Source organism: Pipistrellus kuhlii, unplaced genomic scaffold, assembly GCF_014108245.1.
Source record: "Pipistrellus kuhlii isolate mPipKuh1 unplaced genomic scaffold, mPipKuh1.p scaffold_m20_p_1, whole genome shotgun sequence".
NCBI lineage: Eukaryota > Metazoa > Chordata > Mammalia > Chiroptera > Vespertilionidae > Pipistrellus > Pipistrellus kuhlii.
In genome coordinates this window covers 34,940,411-34,966,698 of record NW_023425404.1, presented here as the reverse complement: position 1 = coordinate 34,966,698, position 26,288 = coordinate 34,940,411, and the positions used below count along the sequence as shown (strand labels likewise).

The 26,288-nt window shown below is 39.6% G+C and overlaps 1 protein-coding gene across 18 annotated transcripts in view; it reads right to left on the bottom strand.

Annotated features, from left to right (window-relative positions):
* The window catches only part of HERC1 (HECT and RLD domain containing E3 ubiquitin protein ligase family member 1), a 162,305-nt gene that overhangs the window by 4,565 nt on the left and 131,452 nt on the right, over positions 1 to 26,288 (bottom strand). For 16 of the 18 annotated variants that reach the window (XM_045581729.1, XM_036439557.2, XM_036439566.2 and 13 more), the window contains 19 exons: positions 25,888 to 26,034; positions 25,457 to 25,558; positions 24,294 to 24,467; positions 22,828 to 23,121; positions 22,194 to 22,259; positions 21,936 to 22,061; positions 20,686 to 20,824; positions 19,511 to 19,692; positions 18,368 to 18,523; positions 16,778 to 16,900; positions 15,701 to 15,803; positions 13,245 to 13,414; positions 11,422 to 11,560; positions 9,399 to 9,568; positions 8,199 to 8,368; positions 7,753 to 7,918; positions 6,372 to 6,448; positions 4,685 to 4,937; positions 1,822 to 1,974 (listed from right to left, as the gene is read on the bottom strand). In XM_045581729.1, coding sequence (XP_045437685.1) covers positions 1,822 to 1,974; positions 4,685 to 4,937; positions 6,372 to 6,448; positions 7,753 to 7,918; positions 8,199 to 8,368; positions 9,399 to 9,568; positions 11,422 to 11,560; positions 13,245 to 13,414; positions 15,701 to 15,803; positions 16,778 to 16,900; positions 18,368 to 18,523; positions 19,511 to 19,692; positions 20,686 to 20,824; positions 21,936 to 22,061; positions 22,194 to 22,259; positions 22,828 to 23,121; positions 24,294 to 24,467; positions 25,457 to 25,558; positions 25,888 to 26,034 — 2,910 coding nt within the window. Of the gene's footprint in view, positions 1 to 1,231; positions 1,695 to 1,821; positions 1,975 to 4,684; positions 4,938 to 6,371; positions 6,449 to 7,752; positions 7,919 to 8,198; positions 8,369 to 9,398; positions 9,569 to 11,421; positions 11,561 to 13,244; positions 13,415 to 15,700; positions 15,804 to 16,777; positions 16,901 to 18,367; positions 18,524 to 19,510; positions 19,693 to 20,685; positions 20,825 to 21,935; positions 22,062 to 22,193; positions 22,260 to 22,827; positions 23,122 to 24,293; positions 24,468 to 25,456; positions 25,559 to 25,887; positions 26,035 to 26,288 lie in introns of those variants that run through there. The other 2 variants (XM_036439647.2, XM_045581761.1) reach the window with 2 other exon arrangements.

Below are 26,288 nucleotides of genomic sequence, written 5' to 3'. Positions count from 1 at the left end.
GACTTTATATGCATATACGTGTAACTCATGGACACAGACAATAGTGTGGTGAAGGCCTGCAGCAGGAGCGGAGTCAGGGGGGTCAATGGTGAAAAAAAGGGGACATATGTAATACTTTCAACAATAAAATAAATTAAAAATAAATAAAATAATTCAGACAAAGTCTGCCCGAAACAAGATGTCACGCCTGGTAGAATATAAGTCGAAAGCTGTCTGAAAAACTGAGGCTGCAGAATGGACTGGCTCCTTGGGCAGGGGATAACTGGGGACAGCTATGGGAAGAACATTGGATTCTAAGCGACAAGAGGAAGCAAAAGAGGAAGAAGAGCTCCTTATGGAGAAAGGAACAAAGCCAGGGCAGAGCAGAGCATCATGACAGGGAGTGGAGGGTCAATGCGACCCTCAGAGGAAGGGCCAGCAGAAGAGCCTGGACCCTGAAGTTAAACCTGGTTTGCGATCTGGCTATGCCTTGGGCACATCACTGCATGTCTCTGGACTCAGTGTTTTCGTCTGTGAAATGGGAGTAGTAATCTTGATCTCAGTGTAACTTTGGGAAAAACTGCACATGAAGGTGCCCAAACCAGGCCTGGCATACAGGATGTGATCAACACATTTTTAGCCAGTTATTCACTCTTCGAGGACTAAAAGTAGTCAATAGCTAGAGACAAATCCTTCTGATAATAGTATTGCTGACCAAACCCACCCTCATTAAACTAAGGATTTAGTGTTTTGACAGGAATTGGCCCAAAATTAGAGTCAAAGAAGGAACCAGGAGTTAAGGGTACAGAATATATGTATTTTAAGTTACAATACAGCCTCAGAGCCTGAGTCCAGCTATCAATAAGACCTCAATATGTTTTATAAATAAAGTATTACTGAAGTGGCTAATGAGAATTGGATAACCAAAAAAATCATTTTTGGTCACAATATTAATTTCTATGATCATACTCCCATCATTTATTAAATGCTTATATATCAACATAAAACAAGAATACAAAGGATATAGATTAGGGGTGTCGAACTCAATCAGAGAAGGGGCCAAAATCTAAAATCCAGCCTAAATCGCGGGCTGAATGGTTTACTGAACAGTCATAAACTGTCATTGTGATGGAAACGCAGCGGAGTGCAGTGATGACAGCGCGGTGCGGGCCACATTGCAAGGCCTGGCGGGACGGATTTGGCCCGAGGGCCTTGTGTTTGACACATGTGATATAGATGGAAAGAAAGAATACATTCTTCATTTAATATCTTACAAGCTAATTGAAGAAACAAGACCCAAACTCTGCAGCCTAATTCTTAGACAACACGGATATCTTGAAGAACTTCTAAGCAACAAAAAAGACCTCTACAGGTAATGGACCTACAGGAAAGCTGGTCTGTAGAGGAGACACATGTAGCTGGGACTTGAAGGACTGTAGCAGGAGAGGGGAAGAGGCACTCATGTGGGATTGCAAGATCCGTGATCAGGGCTCCTTTCTATGGACCTGATGACAAGCTGGAGTGGGGACACCTTGTTGGAGAGCAGTAAGAGATGAGAGTAAGAGATGAGGAGGAGTAGAATGCAGGGTATGAAGGCCTGAGTCAGAGCTTGGCCTCAATCCAACCAGTGACCAATTCAGAGCTGATCCAAAAAAGGCCTTGAGTAAGGAAATAGGAGACCCAGAGATATGGCCTGAAAAGTATCTGAATAGGGGTTGAAATATAGATACAAATGAATCAACGTAGCAAATTCAAATGCCAAAATTCGGTAGTACTTATTCAGTTGCTGTTGGGAGACAAAGGCAAATATTCACAAGCATCTCCCAAAATGTTTCATCTTACCTGTCGGTCCATCTCATGAAGTCGATATTCAATGGCCCTCTCCACATACTCCTTCCTATTGGAAAATGTGAGTGGGATACTATTTCCACCAGGGATAATGGGAACCATTTTGCCATCAGCACTTTGACCAACGAAAGAATCAAGAGGAATCATCTAAGAATAGAAGAAAAAAAGACTTAACTACACGATAGAAATGACAACAAAAAGTATGTTACTCAAATGTAGCAAAACATCAACATCATCAATGTATTTTTAAAAAAGTTTTTATTGCTGAAACCAGTTTGGCTCAGTGGATAGAGCGTCAATCTGCAGACTGAAGGGTCTCAGGTTTGATTCCGGTCAAGAGCATGTACCTTGGTTGTGGGCACATCCCCAGTAGGGGGTGTGCAGGAGGCAGCTGATTGATGTTGCTCTCTCATCAATGTTTCTAACTATCTCTCTCCTTTCCTCTCTGTAAAAAAATCAATAAAATATATATTTAAAATGTTTTCATTAATTTTTTAAAATTCTCTCCCAGGGATATTTTTCCATTAATTTTTATTTTTAATTTTATTTTTAAAATATATTTTATTGATTTTTTACAGAGAGTAAGAGAGGAATAGAGAGTTAAAAACATCGATGAGAGCACAACATCGATCAGCTGCCTCCTGCACACCCCATACTGGGGATGTGCCCACAACCAAGGTACATGCTCTTGACCGGAACTGAACCTGGGACCCTTCAGTCCGCAGACCGACGCTCTATCCACTGAGCCAAACTGGTTTCAGCTCCATTGGTTTTTAAAGAGAGTGGAGAGAGGGGAAGACAGAGAAAAATGTCAATGTGAGAGAAACACATTGATTGGTTGCTCCTGCATGAGCTCTGACCAGGGCCTGGGCCAGGGGGAAGCCTGCAACTGTGCTACGTGCCCTTGGCCAGAACGGAATCCAGGACCCTAATGTCTGCAGGCTGACACTCTATCCATTGTGCCAAACTGGCTAGGGTTGTTTTTATCGATTTTCAGAGAGAGAAAGGGAGAGGGAGATAGAAACATCAATAAAGAGAATCATCCATCAGCTGCCTCCTACACAACCCCTACTGGAGATTGAGTCTGCAACCCAAGCATGTGCCCTGATTGGGAATCGAACAATGATCCTGGTTCATGGGTCAATACTCAACCACTGAGCCATACCAGCTGGGCATCATCAATATTTTTAAGGATAAAAACAAGGCAATCAAGATAGCTGGTCAGGCTACTTGATCAGCAGGGAATGCTGTCTCATCTGGCTGTAATTAAGATTGAGGCTGGCGCAGCTGGTATGGCTCAGTGGTTGAGTGTCAACCCATGAACCAGGAGGTCAGGTTTGATTCCCAGATTGTGGGTGAGATCCCCGTTAGGGGGCGTACAGGAAGCAGCCAATCAATGATTCTGCTCATCATTGATGTTTCTCTCTCTCCCTTCCTCTCTCTGAAATCAATAAAATATATTGATATTTTTTAAAAAGAAAAATAAATAAAAAGAATGAGGCTGAATCGTTCTTCCCTAAAGTTTACCAAGTTGGATGAACTCCCTCTCCACCTTGGTTCTCTGGGTCCTCCACTCTAACATGCACAGGATTGATGAAAGGGGAAGGAGTAGAAGCTGGGTGCGGGTGCCAACTCTGTTAGAAACTATTTAAATCGCTGGGGTTGAACCCTGGCTGGCATGGCAAAGTGGTTAGAGTGTCTGCCCGCACACCAAAGGATTGTGCGTTTTATTCTTGGTCCAGTGATCCCTTCCCCGGTAGGGGCCCATGCAGGAGGCAACAGATCAGGGTGTCTCTTTCACATCAATGTCTGTCTTCTCTCTCTCTCTTTTTCTCTCCCTCCCTCCATCCTTTCCATTCTCTCAGAAATCAGTGGAAAAAATATCCTCTGGTGAGGATTAACAAACAAACAAACAAACAAACAAGTAAATAAATTGCTGGGGTTGAACTGCTAAGGGAAGCAATGGGACATGCATGGGCCAGCCAGACAGCAAGTATGAGATAATATCTGAGTTAGATATCTCTCTCTATATCTATATATATATAAAGCCAGCGACCATGACGGCCATAACAACTTTAATAACCCGTCACTATGACGCCCACTGTGGCCAGCAAACTGCCCAATCAGGGGGTGGGACCTGCCAGCCAACTTCGTAGCCCCTCCCCACTCCTGACTAGTCCCTGATCAACTTTCCCAACCTGATCAAGAGCCAGCCACAGGCCCAACACCTCCTTCCCTTCCCCCAGGCCAGCCCCACCCCCATCAGTCTGTCCCACCACAATAGGCCTGCCCCTGATCACATCCCCCCACCCCAGGAGGGGGCAGGCCTGGGTGGCCAACCTCCTGAAGCCCCTCCCCCTGGCTGGCCAAGCCCCCAATCGGCCCTTCACCACCCTGATTGGCCTGCAGGCCCCCCTCTCCCTTAACCCTGATCATCCCCCTACCCCAATAGGGAGCGGGGCTGGCTGGCCAACCACCCACTGCCCCTCTACCAGGCCACTGGCTCCCGATTGGCACCCTACCACCCCATTCAAAGGGCGGGGCCAGTTGGCCCACCACCCATAGCCCCTCCCATGGCCAGCCCTGTCCCCAATCAGCCCCCTAACCCTAATTGGGGGCGGGGCCTGCTGGCCAATCATCCATGGCCTTCCCCCAGCTGGCCCAGCCCAATCAGGATGGCTGGCCAGCCAACCTCCTGCCATCTCCTCCTCCCAACAGGACCACTCCCAATCCGCCCGATTGAGGCCAGGCTGGCCAGACCCCACCCACACACAGATTCATGCACCAGGCCTCTAGTATATACATATATATATATATTCTATTTCACACCAGCAGAATATTGGACTGGCCCCGTTACCTCATGGAAACTCTCCTCGGTGATGCCACTGTCTTCAAGGTGGAGGATGCTGTGGAGGGTCTGCACATACAGCAGGTCCACCTCCTCTAGATCCTCCAGGGCGAGGGGGACACAGCACAGCTGCTTCCACACCAGAGGGGCCAAGTGCAGGTCCAGAGGCTTCTTTGTGCGAATGGCAACCCCCATTAAAATTCCCAAGAACTTAAATTGCATCAGATGTTCATCAAGACAGGCAGAAGGGTTAAAAAGGAACCTGCAGAGTTAAAGAAAATATTTCAAATGGAGTTGTCTTCAATTTTATTAGAATAAGTTATCCAACAGCTATAGCATTAGTCGAGACCTGCGCTGCCAAACATGTGGCCATTTAAATTAATTAAAATTTAAAATTCAGTTTTTCAGCCACTCTAACCACATTTCAAGTGCTCAACAGTTATAATACATGTAGCCTGCAGCTACTATTCTGGATAGCACAGTGACCACACTTTGAATTGTTTTTTGAAGAACCATAAAAGGGCAAGTAAATGGTCTATTAACCCTTAAGCTATCTACTCCGGGAAGCTCTATTTCTTAAAATAATTTCATTTATCATGTACAAGAGCATGACAAAAGATCCAGAATTCAAAATTTGGCAAATACAAGGATAATATAGAATTGCAAATACTAACTGTTGTGACTTGATAGCATATTAAAGCCTTTATTTTTCTCACAAAAAATGATTTTAAATCCGATTTTACAGGCAATAAACACCAATTATTCAAGAAAAATGACCTTAAATATATTACATGCAGTAAATATTAATATTTCAAGAATAAAAAGATTTTAAGTATAATATTACCCAAATTGTACTAATATATTATGATATCACAAAAGTTGTAGGAAATATTAAAAATTTGCAAATAACAGGATTACTTCTATTATATTCTAGTTTATTTTTTCCAATTTGGCTCTATTTTAGTTTATCAGTTTATGTTGTTCACTCACAAATGAGTGAGATCATATGGTATTTATCTTTCTCTGACTGGCTTATTTCGATTAGCATGATGCTCTCCAGGTCCATCCATACTGATGCAAATGGTAAAAGTTCCTTCTTTTTTACTGCAGCGTAGTATTCCATTGTGTAGCTGTACAAGTTTTCTAATCCACTCATTTGCTAATGGGCACTTAGGCTGTTTCCAAATCTTAGCTATTGTGAATTGTGCTGCCTTGAACATAGAGGTACATATGTCCTTTCTGATTGGTGTTTCTAGTTTCTTGGGATATATTCCTAGAAGTGGGATCACTGAGTCAAATGGGAGTTCCCCTTTTAATTTTTTGAGGAAAATCCATACTGTTTTCCACAGTGACTGCACCAGTTTAAAGCTTTTAAATAAACTTTGATGCAAAAAATTCCTCGAAGAGAGGTCATATTGGCCTTCAAAAACACGCAAGAAGTCAGATTCCATGATTAAGTCTGATTATCAGAGTTGGTCCCATACTAAATACCAAATCATGATAAAAGTGCCTCAGTTTTCTTATCTGTGAAAAGAGAATATTAGTAGTTGCTACTCCTTGGGTTATAATGAGGATTCGGAGGGATAATACACGTAAAGCACTTAAAGTAGTGCCTGGCACACAGTAAGCATTCTATAATGTGAGTTGTTGTTATTATTATTTTTGACATTCCATAAATACTTGCTGATTGTCTTACCTGTCCCTATTGTAACCCACTTCTGCAGTAGCATTGGGAGAGGGTATAAGAAGGTCAACAATACCAGTTTCAAGTTCCTGTAGAAGAAAAATTTTCGAGAAATGAAAATCAAATGCATCAAGAGAATGAACTATATTAAGTATCATACTGAAAAGAGAATATTTGAGAACTTTATAATGCTATGTGACAACCAGCCAACTCTTTCTGATTGATTTATCAGAAAAATCCTAATACCACACAAAGCTGAAAAGGTCAGAGCTGATCTGGAAGCAAAGCTGCCACTGTAGATCTTAAATAAAAAGTCATCCAAACACTGCACACTTGCTTTTCTACTTCACCTGGAGTCTGGCAGTTCTAAAAACACCAGAATACATCAGAGCACATGAGTTATCCTGGATTTGTCTTAAATATAAATATAAATATAAATATAAATATAAATATAAATATAAATATGTGTCACTGTTGTTTTCCCTGCCAATATTATAGCACAACAGACAGTGAATCAATGGGAGATGGCTAAGCACTGACATTTATTCAATAAGGTATCTTCATAAAAGCATTTCACAAACCCTTACTATAATTCACCTATACAATCATTAACAGCATGACTTTGTATAAAGTTCACAAATGCATCATTACTGCATATATAAAAACACAAGAGACCTAGCCAGTTTGGCTCAGTAGATATAGCATCAGCTTGTGGACTGAACGGTCCCAGGTTTGATTCCGGTCAAGGGCATGTACCTTGGTTGCGGGCACATTCCCAGTAGGGGGTGTGCAGGAGGCAGCTGATGGATGTTTCTAACTCTCTATCCCTCTCCCTTCCTTTCTGTAAAAAATTAATAAAATATATTAAAAAAAAAAACACAAAAAGAACACTAGAGGTCTGGTGCATGAAAATTAGTGCACTGGGGGTGGGGGTGGCTCATCAGCCTGGCCTACATCCGGGACCCCTTGGGATATGTCCACCTGCCGGCTTTGGCCCGCTTTCTAGGGGATAAGGCCTAAGCTGGCAGGCAGACATCGCTTTGGCAGCCCAGGAGCCCTCAGGGGATTTCCGATGATGGCAGTTGGACATCCTTAGTGCTGCTGAGGCAGGAGAGGCTCCCGCCACTGCTGCTGCGCTCACAGCCCTCAGCCCGGTGTATGGCTGAGCAGAGCTCCCCCCATGAGAGCGCACTGACCACCAGGGGGCAGCTCCTGCATTGAGCGTCTGGCCCCTGGTGGTCAGTGACATCACAGTGACTGGTTGTTCTACCATTAGGGTCAATTTGCAATTACCCTGTTATTTTATAGGATGGCTGACAGAGTAAACACTGGAAACAACAGAATGGCCAACACCTGAGTAGACCACTCAGCAGGGGACACTGAATGAATATACCTGGCACATCTCTGTGATTGTGTCATCAAACACTCCTCCAGCATCATCAGCCCCTTCTCCAACAAGCTTAACCTTCCACGCTCTGGAGGGCAGACGAAGGTCTGATGCATTCAGCTTAACTACTTGTCTTGCTATTTGGACAAAGATGGGCTTACACTTTCGTCCTCTTTAAAAGAAAGGAAAAACAGAATAAAATACAACTCTCACCAACTTCGCAAATCACCACAAATGTCACTTGAAGATATCTTCCCATTCGTGAATGAACAGGCCAGTTTAACAACAAACACTGTGCTAGGACCACGATAGCCACATCGGGTACTTATGTAAGCACTGTTATTATCTTATTTTACAATGAGGAAGCTAAGGCTCACAGAGATTAGTTAGTGATGTTCATGTAAAAAAATGCTAACTATTGTAGTTAGTGAAACATACACACATAGGCTAACCTGGTTGATATCCTCTTTACTGTAATTTGAGGTCCATAGTTTTTGCCTTGAACCATGGTTTTTCCTATGGAGCGCACCATGGGGAGGGTGTAGACTCTTGGGGCTAACAAAGTCCGAAGCTGTCCCTGCACAATGCCCCATGTTCCAGCATTATAATGAGATGTACTGTTCTGTAACAGAAAGTAAGCTTATCAGAAATGGTATACTCTAAGGCTTAAAAGAAATAATACTTGTCATTTTTAGAATACAGTTTTTTTAATGAGTAACTATTAATCACTTAAAATTTTTTATGATAAAATATGATTATTATTTTTAAAAACTTGAAAAGGACACATACATGTAGAAACAAATAAAATCACCTGTGATCCTACCATATGGAGATGGTCCCATTAACACTTGGATCTATTTCTCCCATGTTATGTATTGCGTACATTTTTCACATTGTTGAGTTCATGCTGTTTATATAATTTTCCACTGCTTTTCTCACCTAACTTTATATCATTAAATATTTCCACACTAATTATAGTTTGTTGACACTTTGTTTAGTGCACACAACATTCCATTTCCTGGCTGGTTATTTACTTCTAACAATGATTTGTCAAATCTCTCATCTGCCCTATGACTGGCTCCCCAAAAGGTTTTTGATGAACAGTTTTATAAAATGATATACATTTTAGTATGCCTATACATTAAACAAACAAACATAGCCAGCTTGGTTTCCTTCTATATTTCTAGACTATTCAATAAATATAGTCAAATCATCCTAATTTACTTTACTTCCCCCATCTCCCATTCCATCTGTAAGAGCCCAGAATTCACATCTGTAAGAGCAAAAAGTCTCCTAAATGTTTGGACGCATTTATTTAACAGCCATAATTGGTATTAACAGTTTTATGTGCTTAAATTTTAAAATCATATAATAAACTTTATAGAAAACATATGCTTAACCATTCATTCTTCCTTGAGGTTTAGATAAACCAAAACAAACCGAAAAACACTTTGTGTCTAATACGATTACTAATATCTGGTCTGTCACTAAGCCAATAATAAGATGGAAACAGAATTGCTGCTTTTTCTACATGTCTCAGGTTCTAAGAGTAATAAAAAGTATTAGCTGTGAAATAATTTTTCAAAGGCTGAAAGAAAGGCCTGGGCATAGTGAGCATATCATGGGTGCTGGTTCCTAAGCCAGCATGTTACCTGGTTGTTGGGGCTGAGGTTCAGTAACCTCCAAGATGAGTACATGAGGTCCGAGAAGTGGTAAAGCAGCCGCAGCCTGGCCCTCGCGGTGTGAATGCTCACCTCCCTCAGTGCCCCGTACTGGGGGGGCACTGCATCAGGCAGGCCCAGCTGCAGAGGCACTGACACACCTGCTCAGAAAGCAAACGAACACTGATAAAGGAAAATGCATTGCCTGCATTTTTAGTATTTTTAAAAATTTCAAACATACAGAAAGTGTACAATAAACATTCCTACCACTTAAATTCTATAATTAATATTTTGCTATATTTGCTATATCACATATTTATCAATTTCTCTTGATTTATGATGAACTTGTACTGGTTTATAAAACTTTTTATTTATCATTATGGACATTTGTTTTATTTCTCCTTTAATTTAGTTTCCCATTGAACTATGGGACTGAAACAGTTCCTTCACAAATATGCACTTTATTTTTCTTTATATATTTTTGTAGATCTATAAAAATTTCATAATAAATTAAAAACAAAACCCAAATTTTTTCTTTCATACTCAATAAATGTCATATTCATAATAACATAAGGTAAGGGCCATAATCAAGCAAGAAGTTATGGAAAATGAAAATGGGCAATTTAGCAGAATCACCTCCCACACTTACTAGGGATCTGACAGAAAGTGACCACGACAGAATGAAAGATAATGTGCATGACTCACAGAACCTTTTTACTGCAAGAATAAGAGCTTTGTAGAAGCAAAGACTACCAGAACTATATCTATGGTTATCTTTTAATAAAAATGCACAGAGAAGCAAAATAAGACACTCAACTTATTTGAGTTTCCTGTAAATAAAGATTTGTAGAGCTCAATTCCTAGAGGTATTTTACTACTATCAATAAAAGCTATCGTTTATTGAGTATTTTTATGTGTCTGGCACTATGCTAAGAGCCAGGAATTGGTTCATTTATTCCTACAGCTCTTTATAATAGGTGTTATTATTACCTTCATTTTATAAACAAGAAAATCAAGTCTCAAGGTCCCTCAGTTCATAAATGGAAGAGTCAGGATTCAACCCAGGCAGTGTGGTTCCAGTGTCTGAACCTTAAACCACCACACGTGTAGCCTCTGTGCTGAAGTGGGAGGGAAATCCCTCTGGAAGATGCAGAAGCCTCAAGTACCTAAACCTGCCAGTGCGTGGGCAATACTGCTCATTCTGGATCCTGTTCATCAGAAACTGCCTCCTGCTTATGTGGAACTTAATTGGTAGTTCTGCCTTGTTCCCTTGGTATATCTAAAAAAAATATCCATGGGGAGTCTTTCCTGCGGACCTGTGGCTAAGTAGAGATGTTAGCAAAAAAGGAAGAGAATGCTGAGTTCTCGGGCACAAGGTCACTTTAGAGAAATTCTATTGCCTTAGACAATAGAGGATGGTAAAAAGAGAGGGCCTGAGGACCTGGGAAAGAAATACTACAGATTTAAAGAAATGTGTAAGAGTGATAAATGTCACACTTAAGGAAAAAGTTACACTTGTGGGGAATGGAAGATGGATCTAATTAGGAGAGTACACAGTTGGACATTAAGTACTGTACACAAATATGCATTTTATTTTTTAAATATATTTTTGTAGATCTATAAGAATTTCAAAATAAATTAGAAACGAAACAACAAAAAGGCAAAAATAGCCCATCAGTCCTGAGTAAAATGGCAACAATAGGCCTTAGCTACAATTCATCATTTTTAACATATAAAAACACATTAGTTGCTGCTCTAAACTATTTTTAAGTGACATGCTTTCGTCTTTTGGGGGTGCAGAGAGGGACTGCTTCATAAAGAAGTTGTAGAAGAACTTCTTGCTGTGAAAGCACTTACAGTGCTGGTAGCACAAAAAGTGCTTTGGTTTGTGGGGGAAGGTTTGACGGTTTCAGAACAATGTCTGGATGCAGTTTGAAACTGGCAAGCAGAGGGTACAGCTGGGAACTGCTGAAAAAGAAGCTGCAGGCGCATGGTATTGTATTTCATCCCTCACCTGGTGCTCTTGGCGGGACAGGCGGCGCTGTCCATGCCGCACTGTGGCAGCGGCCAGCTGAGATCTGCCGAACATTTTTCCCTTGCAAAACTGTAACCAGGGTCGGTTCTCGAACGTGGTTGGTGTGGCCAAGGCCAAGCTGGGGTAAATTACAAATACACAGAGATTCAATTAGAAAGAGGAAGAGAGGAAGCCAAGATGATGAAATCTGTCTTAGAAGTAGCAGGTCTAAATAGGTTAATATCTGTACCAAGCCACAGCATTAAAATAAATAAATTAATTCTGATTTTCTCTATCAGAATGGTCCTCAGAGCTCAGACTGTCTCCTAAAAACTAAGATACAACAAAGCCATTCCCAATCTAGCAGAGAGTCTTAATAACTGAACACATCCGTGGATTCCACTTCTGGAGAGGAAATGAATTCTTAGTAAGTTTAAAAGATAACGGTGATCTATAGAGCTTTTACTTAAAATACATTTATTTCTTGATTTTTAACATAATTACTGAAGCAAATTCTCTCCTCCAGATCTCTGTTCTTAGGGTCTGACTTTTCTCAGAGTCTCCTCCAGATTTCTGTTTTCCGGTTCAATTACAGGTCAGGACACATACCTGGGTTTTGGGTCCAATCCCAGTAGGGGGCATGCAGAAGGCAGCCAACTGATGGTTTTTTCTCATCAGTGTTTCCCTCTCTTCCAGATTTCTGTTTTTAGAGTCTCTCTCAAGTCAATTATGACATATTAAAAAAACAACAACACAACACTCAGCGTTTCAGAAGCTAAGCACCACAACATCATTAAACAGGATCATGTCACGGCCCTGTCAGGGATCTGCCAAAAGTGTCCTCAACATCAATTTTTCTCCATTAAAACAATATGCATTCATAATGATAAGCAGCTTCCTGATCTGCTAAGACACTGGTAAGCAGACGACAGGACCAAAATGGATAATACTGGACCTTGAACTTGAGGGCACCTGAGTACCTACTCCAGTGGCAGGCAAACCCTGAGGACTTATAGAGGAAGGCGATGTGGCTCTGCAGTAGCAGGCATCTCAAGTATCTCTCCCTCTTCCATGTATACAATAGGCTAAACCCATCAACCACAAATCTTTCCTCAACCTCTTAGAGGCTCAGTTCATTCCTCCATATAATGGGGGTGACAAGACCTCCTGCACAAACACAGATTACTTTGCACACTCATATTATTAAATATAGAAGTATTGTTGTTTCATTCTTTCCATCAACTGATGTTCCTAGTACCTAATCTCACATATTACTGCAGCAGAAATGATGATGACAGCACTGAATATTTATAAAGTGCTGCTTACTATGTGCCAGGCACCTATCAATATGTGTAAACACATGCATATACTCAGTTAATCCCCTTTATCTTTTTGCTGTGATTTTTTAAAAACCATGGTATAGCCCTGGCTGGTGTGACTCAGTTGGTTGAGTGTTGTCCCATGCACCAAGAGGTCACCGGTTCAATTCCAGGTCAGGACACATGCCTGGGTTTCAGACTTCATCCCCAGTAGGGAGCACGCAGGAGGCAGCCAATTGATGGATCTCTCTCATCAGTGTTTCTCTCTCCCTCTCTCTCAAATCAATAAAAACATATTTTAAAAAAACACACCAAAAAATACCATCATGGTATAATACTTGGCCACGAGCGAGAGAGAGACTCACAAAGCAATCAATCCTGTGGCACAGTGATGTGCTTGAGGCACTGTGGTAGATATTATGAGGTTCTTAGCTTATCTCTTACCCAACTGAAGGATGTTCAGTTCTCTAGAATATGAGGGCAGCAAGCAAGATAAATATGTACCTGTCCTTCTGAATTGCTCCCCCAGGCATATATATCTCCTGTTGATGTCAAAGCAAGTGTGTGCTCAGCTCCAACTGCCACATCTTCGATGACCACTCCAGCCAGGACAGGGACTTGCTGTGGCCGGTTGTGATTGCGAGCACGACCCTCTGGCAAGCCTATCAAGCGGTCTGAGTAAAAACAGCGAAGAGGAAGTTTATGGATGGCATGTCAGAGTCCTTTTATGTTTTTCTAAGGAATCATTTAATTTTTATGGTGGAATGGCAATGAAATATTTAACTGACTGGGGCCAAAACTGCTATTTTGGTAAGGTATACTGGACACTAAGTGCATAAAAAGTTTGAAACTGTTTCCTTGTAAAATGTCACAGACTCCTTATTAATAAAAATAAAAATAAATCTAAAATCAGTAGCTTCTTTCAAACCAAGAGGCACTCCAGTGTCCCCATATTTGAGAGGATTGGTAAATAATTCACAAAGGCCCTAAAGTTTTTGCATTCTAAGAAAAGATGTCCTCAAACTTCCAGCCAACCTCTCCCCTTACCTTTGCTGCCACACTTCTAGAAAGTGTAGGCCAGTCCCTGTTTCTCCATGTCCTCTAGGTCTGTCTGGCGTGGGCACTGTCTACAACTTACTTCCACTGTTACTACTGTACTGAAAATGTACTCTCCAAAGCAGTAAGTATCGGGTCTAGTACTAATTAATGTCGTTTTTTAACATTCGTTTAAAATCTTGCTTGGCGTTGACTTGTATTGAAATAACCTTCAAACACGTGGTATCTACAGAACGTGTGAAGTGCAATTAACAAGTTTTGCTTGAAAAAGTTTGTGTTTGGTTTGGTTTTTGTTGCAAAACTAGGGCTAAGAAGATGGCGGATGAAGAGCATATTCGGCACTGCATGCTTTATGAGTTCCAATTAGGAAGAAAAGCAAGTGAGGCTGCAAAAAACATCTGTAGTGCTCTTGGTCAAGATGCAGTTAGCGCCAGAAAATGCCAGCGTTGGTTTGAGAAATTTCGCGAGGGAAATTTTTCGTTAGATGACAAGAGTGGTCGAGGCCATGTGTCCAATTTTGATCAAGAAGCTCTTCAAGCTCTTTTGGTGCAAAATCCTCAAATTACCCAACAAGAGCTTGCGACAACTTTAAATTGTTCACAAAAAACAATTTCCAATCAATTGCGTGCACTTGGCAAAGTCCAAAAGTTTGGAAAATGGGTTCCTCATGAGTTGACCGACAACAACCGTAATCAAAGAGTCACAATTTGCAGTTCGCTCCTCTCTCGTCAAAACCGTTTGCCGTTTTTAGAGCAAATTGTTACCGGAGATGAAGAATGGGTGCTGTATGTTAATTTGAAAAGGTGGCCTCAATGGTTGGACAAAAATGAGGCTCCGCAGCCCACGCCAAAACCTGACTTGCATGCGAAAAAAGTGATGTTGTGTGTTTGGTGGAATTTTAAAGGAATTCTTCATTATGAACTTTTACCATCTAACCAAACCATTACAAGTGCAGTGTATAGTGCCCAATTGGAAAGGTTAGCCCAAGCTTTAAGAGAAAAAGAACCTGCGCTGATTAATCGGAAGGGCGTAATTCTTCACCACGATAACGCACGACCGCATACTGCAAGAATCACTGCTGAAAAACTGTGCCAGTTGGAATGGGAAGTTCTCCCTCAACCTGCATATTCTGCTGATATTGCCCCTTCTGATTACCATTTGTTTCGTTCTTTGCAAAACTTTCTTCTTGGAAAAAAATTTAATAATGAAGAATGCCTCAAAAATGCATTGACCGAATTTTTTGCATCAAAATCACAAGAATTTTACAACAGAGGGATTAAAATGCTTCCTGAGCATTGGGCACAAGTAGTAGAAAACAACGGCAACTATATTGTTGATTAAATTTTGTTGTATTGTTTAAATAAATTCGATTTAAAAAAGTATTAGAAAACGATATTAATTATTACTAGACCTAATAACTTCTGTCTACTGCAGCAGCAGCTTCTCAGGCTCCAGCAAACTGAGCCCATAAAACCTTCTGATAACATGGTTCCTTCTGTCCTTCAAAATTTGAACCTTGAGCCAAGGAATTCATAAGACCTGAACTCCCAGTCCCTGGAAGGACTAGAGTGAGGCGGGATCCAGAGGCACTCTGGTGATCAGGCAGTGTTCGTGGCAGCACGGTGAAGGCAGCAAAAAAGGAAGGAAAGGGCCTTGTAGGGACTCTTCTAGCAAGAGTGAAGGCTTGGCATGAGAGGTCATCAATGGGAGGAGAGTGTCTTTATGACCAAGTTCACAGAGAGGAACAGGAAAGTAGCTAGTGAATGAAGGTCATGGACCCACTTATCATCCAGAACAAAAAAAAAGACTCAATTTAGAGCACTTTCTTTAAAACTTGAAGGCAAATGTTTCTATAATGTATGTATACACAAAACAAGCAATGCAATGCCTAGAAAATGCCTTACCTTGACCAAAGGTATACACCTGACCATCTTTGGTTAATGCAACAGAAAACTGAGTTCCACAAGCAACCTTCTTAATTCCAATTCCACACAGAACATCAACTTTCTGCAAAACAAAAGGTGTAAGACACACTTTAAAAAGGAAAAGAAAATACTCTTGAACTTGCCTACTGGCATGTATAAACTCAAGAATTATCTTCCAATAAAAGCACTAATAGTCAATTACCTGTTGCCACACCCCTAAATGTTATTTTCCCACATTGTTCTGCCAACTACCTGAATTTGGGGGAGGAAGTGTGCAAGGGCATTTGGCAAAAACCCCCAGAACTTCACTGAAGTGGAAGCATTCCTCTGGATAGCCTGCGGCCTTTTGAAGACTACTGTAAGAACTGGGCTGCTCCTAGCACACTTTTGCTTTCAGAAGCAACAGTAACTGCTTAAATGTTCCCAGAGAGAGACTTCCTGGTTTTGTGAATCCCTGACTGAATCCTGTCTAACATTCTGGATGTCCCAGACTATATGATGGTGAATCTGGAGTTGAATATAAACTGAGTATTTGTAAATCATGCTGCTTATTAAAAATGTTAGGAAAACCCACATAAAAGAATTATGGAAGAGGTCTTCTGCAGAGCCAAGAATCCTTTTATAATGTGAACAAGAGCTTCTAATTTATTTGTTTATGCACTCAAATTTCCTTTTTATTACTTCTTAAACAAAGGTGCATATCTGTATAATTCAGTGGTAACAATAAACTGATCATGGCAACTATAAGACAGTTCCTGGTTCCCTCCATAAAACACCCTGAAGATATGCTTATACTATTTTTTCTTTAAATGGAAGGTGTTCAGCCATGTAGAGAGATAGACACTTATCTTTGCAGAATTTTTACATCCAGTTTAACTATTAATGGCTTATTTAAAATCAAGCTGTAGAATGTAGAACATTTAAGAACAAGCAACAGAAGTTTCTAAACTTCATTATGAATTACCATAAATGCTAAATTTAAATTATTCCCAACTAAAAAGAGGTAATGACATAGACAAAAACTATGTTGTCTGAAACACTAACGATAATACTGACCTGAGGTGAAGATTTTGCAGTGGAATTTCCTAAGCCTAGTTTTCCATAGTCACCATCTCCAAAAGCCCACACCATGGAGCCATCTGCTGATATTGCCAAAGTGTGGTTCAAGCCACAGGCCACCTGGAGAAATAACAGAGTATTCAGTAAGGCAAATCATAATACCTAAAAATACCCATTCCTGGGACCCTTTCCTCCACTTTAGAGGAAAACCTGGCTATGTTTCTAAAGATTTTTATTGACTTCAGGGCCTTCTACATGTTAAAAATAATAGTATCCATAAGAAATAATTCCTAATGTCCACAAAGAAAAAAATAACATTTTTTTCCAAAGGAAATCCTTCAAATATCTGTAGCTAACTCAGAATCAGAGAGCACAAAAGATAGGGAAAAAGTACATATAACTCAAAAATACTCATTCATACCAGAGAAGTCTAAGGAAAAATATAGAAAAAAGATAAAAAAATATCTTATCTCCATATAAAAAGAAAGTCTCAATGTGTCTACTAGCATGTATAAACTCAAGAATCATCCTATATTTTAATAGCCTAATATGCTGTGTCCAGTTGTCTGTTCAACCAATCAAAGTGTAATATGCTAATGATAGGCTAAAGCCACTCAACCCTCGCTATGATGTGCACTGACCACCAGGGGGAAGACATTCCAACTGGTAGGTGAACTTGCTGCTGGGGTCCGGCTGATAGGGAGGGAGATAGCCTGGACATAACCTAGAGCCCTCCTGCAGTCCCTCCTTGGCCCCAATTGTACACTGGTGGGGTCCTTGGCCTAGCCTGCACCATCTTGCAATCTGGGACCCCTCGAGAGATGTCAGAGAGCCGGTTTCAGCCCAATCATGCAGGCCAGGTCAAGGGACCCCATTGGTGCATGAATTTGTGCACTGGGCCTTTAGTCTTCCAATAAAAATACTAACAATTTTAGGACAAGAACAATTATTGCTTAAGAGCAAGTAGTAGCTATCAGCGATGCTGCAGTTCAGCCATTCACTTCCAGCCTCTTGGATGGGAGTCACAAAAGTTTGTACTGTTTAACAATTTTATATCAAGTTGTATTAGTTCTTTATGAAGGTGGTTTTAAAATATGCACATGCTCGCCCTAGCCGGTTTGGCTTGGTGGGTAGAGTGTCAGCCTGTGAACTGAAAGGTCCCAGGTTTGATTCCGGTCAAGGGCACATGCTCAGGTTGTGGGCTCGATCCCCAGTGGGGGACTTGCAGAAGGCAGCCGATTCATGATTCTCTCTCATCATGGATGTTTCTATATCTCTTTACCTCTTCCTTCCTCTCTGAAATCAATAAAAAATATATTTAAAAAAAAAATAAATAAAACATGCACATCCTGAATTAATGTGGAATGGAATATGACAAGCATACTTATAACAAACTGAAATTGACTTAAAATGTGAATTTTCATACGGGAAAAATACATGAAAAATTATCAAGTAAGCCAAGCAAAATGTGCATTAAGTTAAATATAAATGGTGACTTCTTTCTTCCTGAAAGGACAGTGTCTAAGAGCATGCAGAGCACATAAGCAACTATGATCTGACAGAACATATCATTGACTTATTCCGTACCTGTCCAATCTGATACCCCTCCAGTGCAGTCACTCTCTCTGGAAGCTTTTTATTAGAGGTGTTTCCAAGACCCAGACGACCATAGTCACCATTCCCAAAGGTAAACAGTTTGCCATCTGAAGTTACCACTGCTGAGTGCTTGAAGCCACAAGACATCTATGGATAAACAAGGAGAAAAATAACTTATTAAGAGGGGATACTAGCCAAAACCGGTTTGACTTAGTGGATAGAGCGTTGGCCTGTGGACTCAAGGGTCCCGGGTTCGATTCCGGTCAAGGGCATGTACCTTGGTTGTGGGCATATCCCCAGTAGGGGGTGTGCAAGAGGCAGCTGATCGATGATTCTCTCTCATCGATGTTTCTAACTCTCTATCTCTCTCCCTTCCTCTCTGTAAAAAAAAAATCAATAAAACATATTAAAAAAAAAAAAAAAGAGAAAAAAAGAAAAAAAGAAAAAAAAAGAGGGGATACTAAGAAAAAAAGAAGTCAGTCATTTTTTGGTTATTATATAGTAATAAATTTCATTGATAAATCAGGATCTTCAAGACTGGTATGCTCTACCTGACCAAATGGCTCTTCTGCTCCCCTAGGTCTGGTCAACCTCATCATCCCCAGGAAGACCAAGATAAACTGCATACCTCAGAAGAACTGTTGCTACTCTTGACCTGTGTAAAGATGACCTACACTACATGAAATGATTGGGGAAATTCTCTGTTAACTCAAACGTGGTACACAATTTTATAGTATTATTTTAGATCACTAATTGATTTTCCAGAAATGTATATTAACTCAGCCTTTGTAACAATGATGACAGATTTAAAGCAAAGTTTTCCATTTATTTGTGTATTAAGTACTGTGGGGCAAGAGCTAAACCCCATAATGTTTCCTCTAAAAACTTGCAGCACCCTAGCCTGGGCCAAGCAGCTGGCTCAGGAAAAAGAGTCCATTCTAACATCAAAGCCCATTCAAACATCTGACAAGCACAAGAAGTGAATGAATTATCTCATTTCCTATCTTCCAAAAGGAATGGACCTCTTATAATGATTGTGTAATATATTTTTACTATTATTTCCCATTACCTGAATTTGATTGGAAAACTAGTATGTTTACACTTAAGGCCAAACTTATCCATGTCGTGCCTGACCTGCACCACTTCTTCTCCTTGTAAGGCCTCAATCTGCCTGGGTCGCCGCTGCCTGTCGCTGTTCCCATGGCCGAGTTTGCCATAATCACCATCTCCCCAGCTAAAGACCTCACCACTCTCAGTCAGGGCCATGGAGTGCCCATCAGAACCACAGGAAGTCACCAACTGCGTCACCACAAAGCCTGGAACAGAGCAGAAACCCAACAAGAGTTACTGTATGTTAAAACTCCCCTCTTTACTTGCAGCTGCCACAGAATATTCTCAAAATGAAATATAACAAAATAGTACTACAGAAATAAAAATAATTTCTTAACTTTTAATCAAATTTGCAGAAACAGCCTAACAAATTGGGAGCAGTCACACTAAACAATAATGTGTCAAGGAAGAGGATGGTTACAGCAGCAGTTAATAGTTATAAAGGACTATGTTCTAGTACTTCTATAAATGCTTTACATGAAATATCTCATTTTCTATTTTTACTTAGAACCTGAGACAGATATCATTATCACTTTGACAATTGGGGAAACCACGTTACAAAGAGGTCTATTAACTTGTGGAAGGTCCCAGAGGTAGGCCAGTAGAACCAGATAGGAACCCAGCCAGCCCTCCCATTCTCTCTACTGTCCTCTTCACAGTAGGATCAGGGAAGAGAACTCAGAGCTAATCAGGAATTGGTTCTGAACTCCTTGTTACTTGTATGCTTTTACTTAAAAAATCCTCCTTTTCTCTTTTTGTAGGCTTCAAAGTCAAAGTTAAGGTACAAGCCAGGGTCTCTTGCAGTGGTTTCTCCAGAATATTCTTTTTCCAAGTCACAGACAACTTTGACAGAGATGCCCTTTAAAGTCTTTCGTACATATCCATATAAACAGATTTTTAACTTTAATGAAGCACAAGCACTGCTATTAATGGTTGCCAAATTACAAATTTGCACTTTTAAAGAATTTTATATTCTTCAGTGGGCCTTGAAAAAGTTATTTATACCACTAAATTTGAGCATTGCTATAAGTAACTTGCAAAATAATATTGTCTAAAATATGAAAATTAAGGCTGTATATGTCTAAACAAGAACTTCAATATATGGCTACCTAGCAAAGATTTAAGAGTTCCAATATAAGAAAACATTCCTATAGTTAGGCCAACATTTCTGATCAGCTTTTAATTGAGCATAATTTTACCTTGTAAGGCTGAAATAACTGTCAGCACATGAAGGTCATCTGAATTTCCTTGTCCTAATCTGCCGTAACTTCCTTCCCCGCAAGCCAACACTGTGCCATTGGCCTGGATTACAAAGGTACAATTCTGACCACATATGACCTAGTATAAAAACACATAACTAAATATATTATCTTTTATTATACAGTTTTAACATGCAAATATTCAAAGTGATTCCATGTATACCTAAGATATCTTCATCAATTTTGTTATCTTTTCACTCCAGGGGTTAATGTGACATTGGGTTCCTATAAGCTCTTGATTATTATAAAACTGCTTACTTAGTTAAGAGATGTATGAGGCTCATTTGACTATTTAATATATTTAAAATAGTTTAAAATAGTTTCAGCCAATTGTGCAAAGTTCAAATAATAACCTTAACAAAATCGATAAAAGAAGGAAAGGATGATGGGGAAATAGTATAAAGACAGGGCTACAGGTCAGCAAAAGGCAGAAACTGGAAAGGATATATAGGAGAAAGAATAGTGCCTTCATGAGGTAGAGAAGAACAAAAGAGAAAGCAGTTGCCTCAAGAAGAGTTTGGAGCCCTGTCTGGTGATATCAGTGGTTAGAGCATTAGCCCAGGCACTGAAGGGTCATGGGTTCGATTCCCAGTCAAGGGCATACCTGTGTTGGAGGTTTACTCCTCACCTCAGTTGGCAAGTATGAGGAAGGCAATCAATCAATGTGTCTCTCTCACACTGATGTCTCTGTCTCTGTCTCTCTCTCTTTCTTTCTGTCTCCCCTTCCCTCCCTTCCACTTTCTCTGAAAAATAATGGAAAAAATTTCCTCAGGTGAGGATTAAAAAAAAAGGTTTGGGAATATAGTACACAATTATTAGAAGAGGGAAGGAATGTCAATTAAATCTGGCTAAAGGCCATAGTAATTCTATAGATGCAAAGAGAGAATCAATAATTAGGATTATCTTAATTTCTAGAAATATATAGTGATTAGGCTTAATAAATCAAGATGTCAATTCATTACACAAGAAAGCAAGAAAATTTTAGATATTTTTAAATAAAATTTAAGTCCGATAAAAATCTTAGAAAGCTTTTATTTGGAAGCTCTAACATCATGACTTTCTTTAGTGATTCCTTACAGAAGACTATGAAATGAACAAACTTTATTCCACTGTAAGTTACTGGTAGCTGACAGGGAATCAGAATTGTCAGTTCCCTAGTTCCTTCTTCATTTCTTTACCCTGTTAGTTACCTGCTGAGCCTGTGAGAATGAGGGAGCTGCTGCTGGTACCATTACGTTTCTTCCAGCTTCTGCCAGCTGTCCATGCCTGCCAGCACCCCACAAGTAGACATCACATTTACCTCCCAAGTGCCAATCCTAGAAAAACACAATCATCTGTACCAAGTGTGTGCCAGTCTCTATGGGAGACACCAGGGCATAAACACACAAGCATTTAGAATGAGAAGATTTACTGAGAAAAATCATATAATTATCTTCATCTTTACTGACCTCAGGTCTGGAAGTTGCCCAAGACATAATTTGTTCATCCATGCCATTAATCCATTTACTGTTGTCCTGCAAGGCAGAGCAAACATCAGGATCAATCTTGCTTATCTGTTTTTAAATAACAACTAAGTGTTGTTCTAATAACTAAGTCTTATTTACAAAAGATAACTTAGTAATATTATGAAAAATTAAGAGCAATTTTATAATTACACCAAACTTGATTTTTTGCATTAATATTTCCCTTTATTATAAACACTTTCACTATCAATTATATCAATCACAATTGCCTTGGAAATTCAAAGCTAACTTCTGGGTACCTGCAGGTATAAAGTCATGTGCAAGAGTCACTGACCCTGTGAGCTTGCTGAATTGCTTTGGGCAGGTCACTTCATTTTGCTGGACTTGTTTCAGTTGCCTCATCTATAAAATGACAGTTTCTATAGCAAAATACTCTTAGATACCATCAGAATGCTCTTCCATAGTTCTTATTTAATGGTAATTAAATTTATCTAAGGATATGCTTCTAGCTAGAAGCATACCCTTAGATATACCCAAATACTTACTAAGGGCCTGCTATATACTAAACACCCATGATACAACTGCAGCTGCAAATAACAGCAGTTCACCTTACACTTACCATTAGGAATACAAGTTCATCCTCTGGAACTGGCTCTAGGTCGGGAACAGTAAAAGATTCCGGGAACTGTGCTCCGTTGGTCAAGGCTTCAGCAGCTTTTATGGTGGTTGAGAAACACTCTAACCAGGCCCACTCGTTCGGATTCCAGGATGCAGGGTCAGGGAGACAGTTCTGGTGGTGTGGTGGCACTGGAGGGTTACACAACAGCTGATCCAGATGAAGTCCCACAGCAAGGGAGGCCAGACACTGCATGTAGGGGCTGTGAACAAGCTGGTCGCCACAAACCACATGAGGCTAAGAGAAAATGCAAGAACATTATGTTGAAGAGCCTTTTCCAAATATTCTAAATTAATCTAGTGCACACCTAAAGCCTGTAATTTATTCTTTAAGATTATTGTTTTTTAAACTTTTTACTTTGAAAAAAAATATAGATATAAAGAGTTGCAGAGATAGTACAGAAAACCCTTCACACAACTTCCTCTAATGTCAACATCTTACATAGCTATGGAGCAGTTATCAAAACTAAGAAATAAACACTGGTACAATATTAACTCAACAACACAATTTTTATTTGTGTTTTATTTCCCCCCACTAATGCCCCTTTTCTGCTCTAGAATCCAATTCAGGGTATCTCATTGTATTTAGTATATTTTCATTAGTTTTTCTTAAGTTAAAAAAAAAAAAGCAGACTGAACCATAGACACCTGCTCCCTCTCACAACTGCTCCTTTATCCAAGGGAAGCCTGGTAGTGAAGAATAGTCTTCGTTTATGGCTCTCCCTGGTCCTAGCAGAACAACTTTGTAAGAGCTAAGGGATTCAGAATAGAAAATCTGGGCAAATACATCAATGAAATAACATTAATGTAACTTGACAGCAAACAAACAAACAAAAACAACCCCCATACACAAAACAACCAAATCCAACAAGCTTTACCTAGGAGGCAGCACAGTGACTAGTAAGGCCTGAAAGACAGGTTACTCAGGCTCACCTTCCATAATTCCTCATCTAGTATTTAATGACCTATTTAATAGTTCAACCTTTGCCCTTCCATACAACTTTCCACGAGGTCCATCTGAAGTGGAAAAGATGTTCACTCTGACACCAACACTCACTTTGGGATGGCAAAACCACATAAAAATAGATATATGGGTTAAAAAAGGAAGATGATACTCTGAGGCACAGGTATTTTAAAAATTTTGGAGTCAATAACTAATCTGAAGAATGATATAAACAACACACAAATTTAAGGGTCATTTTAAAAGTGTATTTTCACATAAATAAAGTAGGAGTAAATTTAGGATTATTAACAACTGTTTTAGGCACGACTTAGCTTCATTTGATTCTGTCCAAAGAGCCCCATGTATTTTCCTCAGATCTCATGCTCTTAAGGGATAAATTCAAAGCTATAATTCAAATTCCAAAGCACCAGGCATCTGTAAATGTCAGAATTAGCGTAATCGCTCACCTTTTCATAGGCATACTGTTCCTGCAGCATCATGGGAAGCCGTTCCAGAAATGCTCTCATGCAGGGAGCCATGTTTAGTCCCAGGACACCCTGCTGTTTGAGGGCTGTCCTGCAGGTTGCTAACACATGATTAGCAGCAGCCCATTCTGCTGTACAATTCACAACCAAAACATCCTGATGGGAAATAAGTCATGCCATATGATTTGTTTTAATAAGAGAAAATTCTATCACCATTCAACACCTGAGAAGGTTCATATTAATAATTGCATTAAATACATTTGTTTTTTGGACATTTTATGCTGTACTTTTAATTCCTATGAACTTTGAAACATTCTAAATTTTGTCTAAGTAAAAACAGGTGAATAATAAATAACCATAACATTTATGAACTACCTTAGATTATTAGCTGATTCTTCTTAAAGAGATAATAGCAATTATTTGCTATATTTAGGACTTGTAAGACAAGGCATCTAGTGTAACTTAAAAGTCTGACATGACCACAGGGAAGTAGTACCCTGCCTGCTGAGGGACATATCTGCAAAAGCAGCAACACGTTCTAACTGTGGCTCTAAAGTTTATTATACACAAGCCATTACTGCCTAGGGTCTGCTTCTATGTTAGACTTCAGTAGGACTATTCATGCAGGTTTACAGCTCTCTGTTAATATCATTTAACCACATAAAGTGTAAACCAAAGCAGCACATTGGTTGTATTCATTAAGGGTATAAAAAGCAATACTCTAGGGAATAATGTCATATCATAGAATTACTTCACAGCAGAGGGATAGTATTTTTCTTCATAGAATATTAAATTTGGAAGACAAAATATATTGTGCATACTTGAGTTAAAAATCTTTGGGATGGTTCTTCTTTTAGGGAATGTTAAAGAAGTTTGCTGCTTTCTCAAAGATGGCAGAAAGTCAAAATCCATAAATAATTTCCAATGGAAATAAAACCCTTCAATAATTAAACATTTCACTGATGTCTAGGGTATAGTAGAATGAGTGAAGACCTGGGTTCTAGTTTTCTTTCTGCCACTAAATAACTGTAAGAAACAATCCCTTTGAGTATCAGTTTTCTCCTCTGTAAAGTGTGATGTTTGACTATGATTTCTAAGATACCCTATAGGCTGATATCCTATAATTTTATATAATTGCAAGTTACCTTTGATCTGTTTGAACAAGCAGCAACCCCAACATCTGGAATCCATACTGTGGCCTGAATAGCTCCAGAGCCTATCACAACAGTTTGCAAGACAGAGCCATCCTAAAATGAAATGCATTTATCAATACACATTACTTAATCTTAGTTATTATTTACATTTTAAATCTATACTTCACATTCACAAAAACATTCTAAAATCTGTACTTCCACTAAATTTGGTAATGTCCAATTATATACCTTCTATCCAATTTTCTAGAGCGTAGATCACTTTCAATAAGAAAAATTAAAAGAGTGGAGGATTCTGAAAGAAGTTTTTCCAGTATTCAAGATATTTATTATACAAAATATTCTTAGAATTGGTTGGGTTAATTTTCATCGTATGTAAGTTAATGTAAAAATCATTTAAGGTAAAATAACATCTGTACTCTTACCCTCAAAGACCAAATGTTCATGAGCCCACCTAGTCCACCAGACACCAGGGCCAGCCCATCTGAACTGAAGGCAACTGTCCGGACAGGGGTGATGTGTCCTCGTAGCTGATAAACACATTTGGCTCCAGCTGGTTTCCTATATCCATCCTGCAATTCATTTTTATTTTTAGCATATATCGAAAGTAAAATAATTTATAGATACAAGATTTACAATTCATTCTTGGAAATTTTATATTTCAGTGTAACATTAGGGAGGAGGGAAGGACAACTCTCAGAGGGATTAGCCTGAATGAGGAAATTATAAAACATTAACCCGGTTCTCCTTTGCTCAGTTGAGTTTCATCTTTTATATAGTTCTAAGCTGTTTCCTAACTTTTCAAACTGGCAGAAGTTTCTTCATT